General features: G+C 38.2%; 1 protein-coding gene across 1 annotated transcript; it reads right to left on the reverse strand.

Annotated features, from left to right (window-relative positions):
- Positions 1 to 3633: 3633 nt before the first annotated feature.
- Positions 3634 to 9119, reverse strand: LOC120745283 (ubiquitin-conjugating enzyme E2 G1-like). The gene is made up of 6 exons (XM_040050010.1): positions 8934 to 9119; positions 6366 to 6468; positions 6165 to 6262; positions 5824 to 6002; positions 5605 to 5712; positions 3634 to 5525 (listed from the first exon to the last, which is right to left on the reverse strand). The coding sequence occupies exons 1-5, from the start codon at positions 8974 to 8976 to the stop codon at positions 5626 to 5628; spliced, it is 510 nt and encodes a 169-aa protein (XP_039905944.1). The 5' UTR covers positions 8977 to 9119; the 3' UTR covers positions 3634 to 5525; positions 5605 to 5625.
- Positions 9120 to 10631: the final 1512 nt, after the last annotated feature.

Here is a 10631-nt window from a genome sequence, read left to right on the forward strand (position 1 = left end):
ACTTAAGTCGTTTTACCTATAAAAACTAAAACTATGTAGTTTTAGTTTTTATAGGTAAAACTTACTGAATTAACATTAATTAACATTAAAAATGCAGAGAATATATCCTGTTAGTCTGGTAAAAGTTTCTTTGTTTTTTGTTTTAAATTATCTTACAAGGCTTTGGTGGACATTTATCAAGATTTTATTGAGTTTCCCAAATCTTTCCTCTTACATGTGACCAAAATACACGTTTTCAAGCAATATGTTTGTTTTTTGTAATACCTATAATGATTTTCCTAAATCTTACATATTCCTACATTTTCCTAATAATAATTAAAGACTAAAACCAAGATAATCTTAACAAACTAAACATTTCAAACAATAACATCTAAACTCACAATGGAAACTAACTGAAATTAAATTAAAAGCAAAAACAAGTTCAAATGAAATAAAAATTAAAAAAAAAATAATTAGAAACTATAATCATTTTTAAATAAATAAATACAGAGACAGACAACATTAACCAACCTAGTATGTTTGGACTGTGGGAGGAAGATGAAGTCCCCAAAGAGAACATGCAAACAACACAAGTCTCACCTGCCTTAATAACAGATATGCTACATTTATTGATGTATTTTGGATATTAGCATGTGTATGAATGTAAGACTTTTCCTACGACAACCTATTTATAAATCATAATAAATACATATATATCATCTGTTGACTATTTTTGGGAGTGTGACATCAGAATAAGCTCTGTCGCTGCTTCTCCTTTGCCTCTGTTGCTTATTTGCTGCTGCATTGCTCTTCTCTGGATCAGTTTTAAACATGCTCTTTTCTTTGCAATGATGATCTCCATGCATTCTCCTGCAGGTCTCATCATGACCTGGGCGATCCAAAACACAGGATGCGTTGGACTGTGCTGGTCAGACAAACTTTCACTGCATTCAGAATGAATTCAGATACAGACCTGACTGAATGCATGCGTGCAGGACATTGAGATAGTGCTGCTTCATTTGCCGTCTCATGTGCTCTGTACTGTAGATGCTTGCTATACTGTAGAGGTAGGGTGTGCGTCCTCCTGTAAAAGCTGGCTCCTGAGACAAGAACAGATGTGATTACACATGGCAGAAGGACAGTAAGGTCGTTATATATAAGAGATGCCTTAAATATGCTTTAAATGAGAAAATCAAGTTCCTCTCCTGGCATGAATTAAACCCGTACAGAATGACTTCTATTCACCAGGAATTACATATTTAGAAAACACTCTTTGTGCCTTAAAAACTGGTAACTTTTACTTCACTTTGTATGTGGGTTTTAGCCCTCCATCGCATGCCTGCATTCTGCCACCATGCTCCCTCTGCAGCTAAAAGCAAACCAGACCCCACTCACTCACTAGTTCTCCCGTTACATGGAGGGAGGGAGAGTGGCTGTCCCCACTGCAGCAGTGTGTGTTTTAGGTGTGTGTGCTCTAACCCTAACCCCAGTGCTTTTCTGTAAAAAGGAACACAATGTAAAACATATTAAGATGATACTGTATTGCAACAAAAGCTTTCAGGCAAATATTACTTGTTGTCACCTCAGGTCATATCTTCACCTGTGCCTGCTCTGCTAAAGAAACTAGCTGGCCTTTCAATTGAAGAAACTATCAAACAGCAAATAAAAATCTGTCACTACTGTCAAATTAGTCAAGTTCTTGGTGGATTTAAATTTATCAGTTTAGTTTCTTAGGTTTGTTACTTTAGAAAAACTCACAACTAACATATAGTAATAAATATCATTTTAGGGGCAGTTTTAACCTTTTTTCGAGAGTGCAACAGTGATAGATAGATAGGAAAGGGGTGGAGGGAGAGTGAGCATCCTTTACATGTAGTAAAGGATCGCAAAAAGAAAAAACACCATATTTTTTCCCCTGGAGAGGTTCTTTAGCCCTTAATGGTCAAAAATAAATAAATAAATACCAAAAGCTACCTGTTCCAGCTTTGTGAGGTTACCTGTAAGAAAGGGGCAGACATCATAGATTTTGGAGGATGTATCGTTTTCAAGTGTTGGCTGCCTGCAGGTATATTTGTGTGTTGTCCTCTGTAGATTTCTCTCACCTGCTGACCAGGTAGACATTCAAAGCCTACCAAAAAGCAACATGTCAGGAAAAAATGCTTTGTTTATGACAGGAAATCTGTCTGAAGTCCTCTGTACACAATGGTATTAAAAAGTCAAATATGAAGCCATCTGTCAGACAGCTTAAGATTGGCTGGAGTCCTGAAACAGGCTTGTGATCCCAAGCATGTGACAAAATAGTCAAAGTCCAGACCTTAAACTGACTGAGATGATATGGTGAGATCCCCACAAATCTCAATGAACTAAAGCAAAGTCGTAAAGAGTGCAGAGAAGCTGTAAAAATCCTCCACAATGATATGGGACACTTAAACCCTACAGAAATCATGACTTCGGGTTACTGCTCCTAAAGGTGATTCTACAAGCTATTGAATCGTGGGTTTTCACAGTACACCCCCATTACACGTCCTGTGAAAGCTTTTCATGACTGTATGCCATGACATGTGCCGTCGAAATGTTATTTCTTTTAGTGGGTTTAATACTGTGTCTGACTGATGTATACATGTATTTGGACAATGACACGGTTTTTGTAAATATTCCAGTTTAATTTAAAATCTACTGTAATCAAGATATGGCTGATTTAAGAGGTTTAACTAAAGTGTCACTTTATTAAAAGGCACAAAAACCAAAAGTTAGAAAGCAAAGAGATAAGTGGTGTTAAAAGAAATGAACAAACTAGTCTAACACTAGTAAGTTAAGGATAAATTGTAAAAACTATTTTTGAACAGGACAAATAGCAAAAATTAAAGGTTTAAAGTTAATTAACAAATGTTGGTTAGGCTAAATTTGTGGATAAAGTGTAAAACATTTTAGCCAAGCTAAAAGATGAAATGTCAAATGGATGAACGGATGAAAACAAAAGTGAGAAAAATGACATTAAAAGAACAAAATTACCACAAGTAGTTCAACAGCATTAAATTACATCCAGATGTTTATGGCATCTGGATGTTAGAAGCTACGTTGGCAGCTCATCAACTACATACAAACCTCTGATTTATGCACTCTCTATTAAACATTTAATAAAATAATAATAATTAAAAAAAAAAAAAATTGCTAACAAAAGGTTCATGTCCAGCTGGTAAATAAGAAAAATCTAACTCACCACCCGTGCATCTCCTCTTAGGGCCTGCAGATCTAAGAACAACAAATTACAAGTCTCACTGTGAAACTTCATAAATCCATCAGTTATGTTAATTCACCGAGGACGTCAGGACCTCCGTGTAAGCGTTACCTCATTAAGATGTGACCACTTCCATTTCTGAACAAGTTTTCTTTTTTCAGGTTCTCAGCAAATGTAACCCGCTTCCTCATCCTCAGTTATACACACAGCAGTATTTCCTGTCCTATATCGGAGAGGTTGCTGGCATCTTTGTCCGCTCGGCACATGTTGCAGCCAGCAGAGCCTATTATTGTGTAACGAAGCCAGCCCTGAAACGCGAGAGTTCCCACTGGGTTCCAATTACAGAGCAGAGGTCTAATATACTTGAACCCTGAGTGTGTCCTCATGAAAAATGTAAAACACAACATTACAAAGCACTCTGTTTACACACTTTATTGAGCATCATGTCCAATATACATTGCATTGACACAAAATGGGAAAAAAAACAACAACAAAAAAATGAAAAACAAACAAAAAAATAAACAAAAACAAAAAGAATGGCGTTAGGGTGGATTACCTGGACACACCATTTTCAGAGCGTATTGCTTAATGACATTTCAAACGCACCGAATCTGTGCAAATACAGTGAACACCGGTCAGAGGAGGTCATGGTAGGTTAGAAAATTCTGACTTTAAAAGGTAATGTCAACAGCAGTTATGTGATAATCAAGTCTACAGAAATCTACCAACTGTACACATCACATTCACCCAGAATGCACTACCAATGGTATCCTACTGAAACTCACCCCAACTCCCTCAAACCTGATTGCATGCGCCAAAAGATGGTTATAGCTATGTTTCAGTGTCAGTCACAGATCAATACGTTATACAGAGTTCACGTCATCATGGCTTAATATTCAGCAACAACATCATCAATGAGGTGAACAAAAGCCAGTGGTTTCCAGACTCCACCCAAACACAACCTTTTAGTGTTTTTTTTTAAAATAAAGCCTAAATGGGGGATCGCCTTCAGCCCCCACTTGCTTACACTTTACTAAGCGGCGAGTTAAGTCTCTGTGAAGGATCACAACCCAGATTTAGTAATCGAGTGAAGGTGATAAATTCTAATGAAGTATGTACCGATCAGAACTCAAGATGTTCACAGAAGAGCACTATCCCACAAACTAGCCAAAGTCCTGAAGAGTCTAAGCCCGCGAGTGAATATGAAGCACTAATTGGAAGCCAAATGTGCCACGACAAAACAAGGTAAGAATAACTAGCCTAACTCTACTAAGGAGCCTTTAAAATCCCCCGTATTCCCCAACAGATTAAGAACTCAACCATAAACCTGGTCAAATATGCTATCCGTTTAAATTGAGGTAAGCGCAGATGCCAGTTAATCAGTCCACATGCAGAATAATCACAGCTTAGGCTATTTTCACAGTCTGGATTTGCTTGTCCGTGATTTTCAATAACTTCAACTAAGTGATCATTATCAGACTTCTTTGTTGACGGCGGAGCATTAAGTTTATCTTACTGATTGCTAATCGAGATCCCACTAAAGTTTGATCCTGAGAAGTTGGCACCAACCTCCTGTTACCATTAGCTATGCTTGTCTGAGTCTAAAAATAATAAAACAATAACTCTCAAGGTGATGCGTAAGCCGTTCCATTTGCATCCATAGCTTAAAACGATACATAACAGAGCTGTTTGAGGGGATCATGCAGGTTGAGAGTCATGGTTTTGAAACTCTTACATGTACTGACACTTGAAGAAAATGCTAACAGAAGGCTTTTTCTCAGAAAATGTGAATACCATAAAAAGTTCTCAACCTGTCCCTCTGAACGAGACGGGGCGAACTGTGAAGCCGACGAAAGGCAACGGTGATTCAATGACAAAATAATCGCATCTACGGACAGAGCTGATGTTGGGCTGTCGTTAATCTATCTCAGTATGAAGCAGGGAGGACAAGTGATGACCTAATGACAACAGGCTTTCATTTTGTTTTACACAATCTTGACCACTAAATTGCATAAGAAACCTGGTATAAAGTAGAAACTGTTCAGCAGCAGATAAAAAAAGGAAGTTAATTTACAGTAGTGACATATTTTACATCATTATTTTTTCTCAAAATAAATTAAATTAAATATACAATTCCAGGTAAGAAACAGGATAATTTTGCTGGTAGGTTTCTCAAATTGGTTCGTCTGGCGGAAAATGACAACCGTTCACAAAAACGTGGTTGAAGCCAACCAACTCCTTTGACTGGCAAAACAAGGGGTGCAAAAGCCTTTTGCTGAATCTTTCCCTCTGAAGGCATTTCCTTTAACTGCAATAAAGAATGAAGTTATTACTTACAGAAGCAAGGTATTCCATGCAAATCTTACTCAGCAGGTCAGTTTGCTTACCCTGGAATTTACAGCTGACTCCTAATCGTATGCCATCTCTTGACTTTTTCTTACACAGCGAGCCACCTTCCTCTTAAATTCTCCATTAGGGTCCTCCCTCCACTCTTTCTGTAGGAAAGGAGAACCAGATTCTTTTACTCACACTTTCTCAAATTACCTAAGCTGCTCAAATAAAAAGGTGGGACTTCCAGCATTTGAAGAATGACATAAATAACTCACCGCAGCATCCACATTAGCTGGTGAGTCGCTGTTGGGGTCTGCGAGCATGGAGATAACACTAATCATGATTGTCTCTACTGTGTGGATTGGAAGCCAGCGTTCTTCGGGCTTTTCATAACCAAACTTATCTTCTCCTGGCTCATGCAGAATTGAGATGCAAACATCGCCGTTCTTTGCAACTGTGGAGACGAATTTCACACATTTTTTGATTACACTTTCAAGTCAGTCGCACGGATCTGTTCAGTAAAAGAGAGTTTATAAATCTATTTATATGCAGAGATCAAGTGATGGCAAAGAAGACTATGTGAGTAAAAGGATCAAAGGGTAAGAAGTGGGTTTACCGTTTGGGTGCCAGATTTCAGTTATGAACCTCATCTTCGGCGGCCGTAGTGGATAATCATAGGGAAAGGTTAGGTATGCTTTGAAAAACCCTCCTTCACTGCAGTGAGAAATACAGGGAAAAAAAGGACAAACACTTGTCAAATGACTGAATTAAACCATCCTTTGTGTTTCTGAATATGTCAACCAAAGACCTTACTTACAAAAGGGTATCTTGTGGACCAATGATCACAACTTCCCATTTATATATGTCATCATCATCTATCAGACCAGCTGAAAAGCCCTCCACGGGGTTCTTATTGAGCTCTGGGAAAAACAGAGGCACAACGTGTATTTTATTCAGTAGCAAAGTGAAAACAGAACTGTAGTACAGAAAGGCCTATCACTAGAAATAGAAGAGAAGTCAACATCCACGGTGTTAACATATTTTGTTGACAGACCCCTACTCTTACTACGTGTTATAAAAGTATCTCTGGATATTCAGAATTTTGGTATCATAACAATCAGTTAAGCTGACATCAACAGTACACAAGTAAAAGAGACGGGGGGGGAGAGAGCGGTAGCAGCTTAATAGAAAACATAAGCTGACATGATGCAGCTGACAAGGTAACCAAGCTCTGGTTTTTCACTTAGGTCAACAAACTTGAGTAAATAAAACCCAGCAGAAATAAACTATTATGACAAACTCATGGCACATAATTTCAGAGGAAAATAAATCTGTGTTGGAGTCCCAGACACTGATTTGGTGGATATCATGTAAACCGCAAGCTCTTTACCCATGTTTTGTTTACTGATGCTGACACACTTCACTGTGGGAAGTATCTGACATCTGTGAATTCACAAAGAGCAGGTGACTAAAAATGAATCAGCAACAAGTACTATATACACTCAACTGAGCTAACTGAATTTTCCCGAGCCACTGAGAAACCGACCCACACAAGGCATCACGATGAATATCTCAGTTTTTCAATATGTCATGTGCTTGAAGCACTCTTTTAACCTTGGTCTTATAGGAAATAGATCAATCTTACACTCTGGTTCCATGGGAGCAGTCTGTTGCTAAGGACTGAAGAAACAGAAAAATTACTTTCCACATCCATTCATTTTAAAGCCTTAATTATACTTTGTGTCTGTAAGCATGCTAGAGTCCTGCCAATTGTTGAAGTCTTCGAAAAATATAACAGGAATAATTACTTGACCACTGACCTGTGGTTTTCCTCATTTGATGTCATATATAATATATATTCATAATAAAGATGACCAAATTATGTCAGCATATGTACAAGGGTTCACACTGATTTAAATGCTCCGTTTCAGACAGTTGTCTTTGGATTTTTTTGGGGGGGGGGGGGGTTTAATAACTCTTAGCTCTGTGTTATGTCATTGAGAGGTGATAATATGGCCCTAATATGGCTAAACAAATAAAATGAATACAAACATGGGAACTATGGGAAGACAATAGATGAACCTTTACTTCGCAGTTGAGCAAAAACTGAAAATCCATAAATTTTCATTTGAACAACCTGTTTACAGAATCTAATCGTGATGTCCAAAAATAATGAAGACTGCTGATATGAATCACTGACTTGAAAAGAAAAACTGCATCAAACACTGTCAATGATTCATTCCCCACACACAGAGTAACTAATATTTGTATGTGATGGTCAGCTGGTGCAAAATCCCAAATCACTTGTGTAACTGGATGCTGTCATGTTAATACGGCATGCTATATACAAACATACATAGCACTTGTGTTTGTCATGTGCTGAAACTGAACTCACAAAATGTGTTACTTTAGCTAAATGGACCAGTTTGACTGCAGTGTATTAACACTGAATTACTATAATTTACATGATTAAGACTGCACGATGTTGTTTTTTTATATTTTAGTGATCCACGACAGATTTCATCACCTGATCTTGAATGCTGCATTAAGTTCTTTTACCCTATCCTATCGGGTAAATTATAATTGAATTACAGCATTAAAGTCATTAAATGAAAAGCTGCACCTCATATAGCAAAGTGTTGACTGAGGTATTGGTTTACTTTTAAAAGATGAGAACTGAAGGAACTGGACAGTCACGCAGCTGCAAACCAAACTTTATACCACGGGTTTTAAAGACTCGTGAGATCCATGTGTCATTTACAGGGCACAACAGCAATAAAATCAACTATGTCTCTGCAAAGACTTCAAAAGGAGAACAATAAGAGTTTCAGCATTGAGGGCTTGAATACTAATATAGATTGCCTCCCGCGTTAGACTCTGGGCCATATTTGATATCAGAAACGTTAGATTGTATCTTAAATGGCTATATTATGGATTTGTAATTTCAATCAAGCGGTTACTAATGTATTGGTATATAGATCTATGAAATCCTTGCGGTGCACAGCGCTACCATTAACAATGCTAAAGTGTTTAGAGCAGATGAGTGTCTGGTTGATTATTCCTTTGTTCCGTTAGCTAACTAATGCCCAACTTGCTAGCAAATGCTAGCTAGACTGGTCCTGCAATGTGTTGTTTGAGGTGTTTTTGAGCTCAGTATACTTCAAAATTATGTATTTATTCACAACACAGGTAAGCTATTCAAAGCTGCTTAGCCACACACTCAGCTAGACTGATAAAGGAACCCATTATGCTGTTCGGCTACCTTTCTGAGCTTACTTCTATTGCGTAAACACAGCTTTGCCAAGCCACAAAAAAGCTAACGTTAGCTGCTAAGGTATAGAGCCTTTATGTCGGCTCTATTTGCTTAGTTTTACATTATTATTACCTGCCAGTTGTTTTCGAAGAAGCAATGCTGATTGTTCGGTCATGGTATGCCCGCGCAGTTGAAAAAAAACACTCCGTGTAGACAAACACTTTACGAAGAGAAGAGCTAAACCCGAACAAACCGAGCTAAGATCTTAGTGCTGCCCGTGCCTGCTGCTGATTTCCCTCTGTGTTTTGACACAAGCCTGAGCTGTACGCATGCGCGCCTGCGGTCGACTGTGTTTATGCGTGGCTTCAAAGCAACATTTGATCAAGACAAATCAACAAGCAACAAACTGGAAAACTGTATCAGTCTTGTACTGCAGCAAAATCAAAATTCAAAATTCGCCAATGCGTTCGTGGAGAGATGTGTAGAGTTGATTCAATAAGACTGTAGCGTAATGAGACTGGTAAATGTCGCAGAAGGTCGATTCTGTTCATCTGGACTTAGCGTTTTCAGTGGGAGAAACGTTTCGTCATGCATCCACTTCTTCTGTCTCAGCTGACTGCAGGATTCCCGAACCTTATAAACACTACAGTTGCACAATGACTGAAACCAGCCCACGGAATGAACAATGGGCTGTGAGGTCAATTCCTTGATCATTAATATGCAAATTGTCATGACCATTGATTGAAGCCCATTGATCAATAGCCATAAGTACCATTCGCAGAGAGTTGGGGAATGGCTGCAATCACAGCATTGTAAGATGGTGAAAGTACCCTTAGGCCCCCTCCTCAGTTCAGAGATGGTCTTTCTCTTTTCACGTAAATGGCCTTCTTGACTTCCGCTCAAGTGTTCCTCCCTGTCCAGGATGTGTACATCCTCATCATTGAAAGAGTGTCCACTAGCTCATAAATGTGTACCAACCCCACCCCCGACCAAATCACCATTTGGATTCCCCATCTGATGTCAGTTCTCAGGGAGACTATGATTGTTAGTGAGTGTTTTCTCTTTTCAAATAGCCACAGACACCTTTTTGTGATTATTTACACTGATTGATTGTTGTTTATTGTACAGTTTATTATCGTTATTGTTGTGTGGTTTGTAGCCTTACTGAAGTCTATTAGGTTGTGGTTTTGGCAGTCTCAGTCCAACCTAAATATTGGTTGGGGGAACCGATGTGCAAACTTTTTTTTTTGATGAGCATCATTTAGACGTAGTGGCGGCTCATTGCCTGGATTAAGTCAGCAAAATTAGGTATGAGCATCTTTCAGCAAGTAACATTTGGCAGTTTAATGCAACTGAAATGCAACGTTACATTGTTATGTTCAATTAAAATTATCTTAAAATTCACCCAGTTATCTCTGTTTCATGTTGTCCTTTCACTTGCCCTTTTTACACTCAACACGTGATCACACAAACAAGTGCAGTGCCTGAACAATTATAATGTAAAACATCACCTCAACACAACACCAAAGGTGTCCCAGTTTACCTGAGTTCACCCAAGTAACAATGCTTATTCAAGTGGTATCTTTATAGACAACTCTTAAGCAGGGGCACTTCAGAATATTTTTAAAAGGGTAGCCATATGGGGACCACTAAAATATTGGGGTAGCACACCAAAAACAAAATTTCCAGTTTTATTATGCTGTTGTCAATATAGGTTACTAGAAAAAGATGGCAGAGATGGATTTCCTGCTATTAAACTTGATATCACTGAAAACAGGCACATATGAAAACCATATGTGTGGATTTCAAATAATATTTTGAAATCCACTA

The sequence above is a fragment of the Simochromis diagramma genome, unplaced genomic scaffold (assembly GCF_900408965.1).
Source record: "Simochromis diagramma unplaced genomic scaffold, fSimDia1.1 OVJJ01000159.1, whole genome shotgun sequence".
Lineage (NCBI taxonomy): Eukaryota > Metazoa > Chordata > Actinopteri > Cichliformes > Cichlidae > Simochromis > Simochromis diagramma.

Excerpts from the sequence above, each read along its gene's own strand:
- LOC120745283 (XM_040050010.1), bottom strand. The coding sequence starts at position 8,976 with ATGACCGAACAATCAGCATTGCTTCTTCGAAAACAACTGGCAG. Across the intron at positions 6,469-8,933 it reads TCTTCGAAAACAACTGGCAG|AGCTCAATAAGAACCCCGTG; the intron begins GTAATAATAATG and ends TGTTTTTCCCAG. Across the intron at positions 6,263-6,365 it reads GGTCCACAAGATACCCTTTT|TGAAGGAGGGTTTTTCAAAG; the intron begins GTAAGTAAGGTC and ends TTCTCACTGCAG.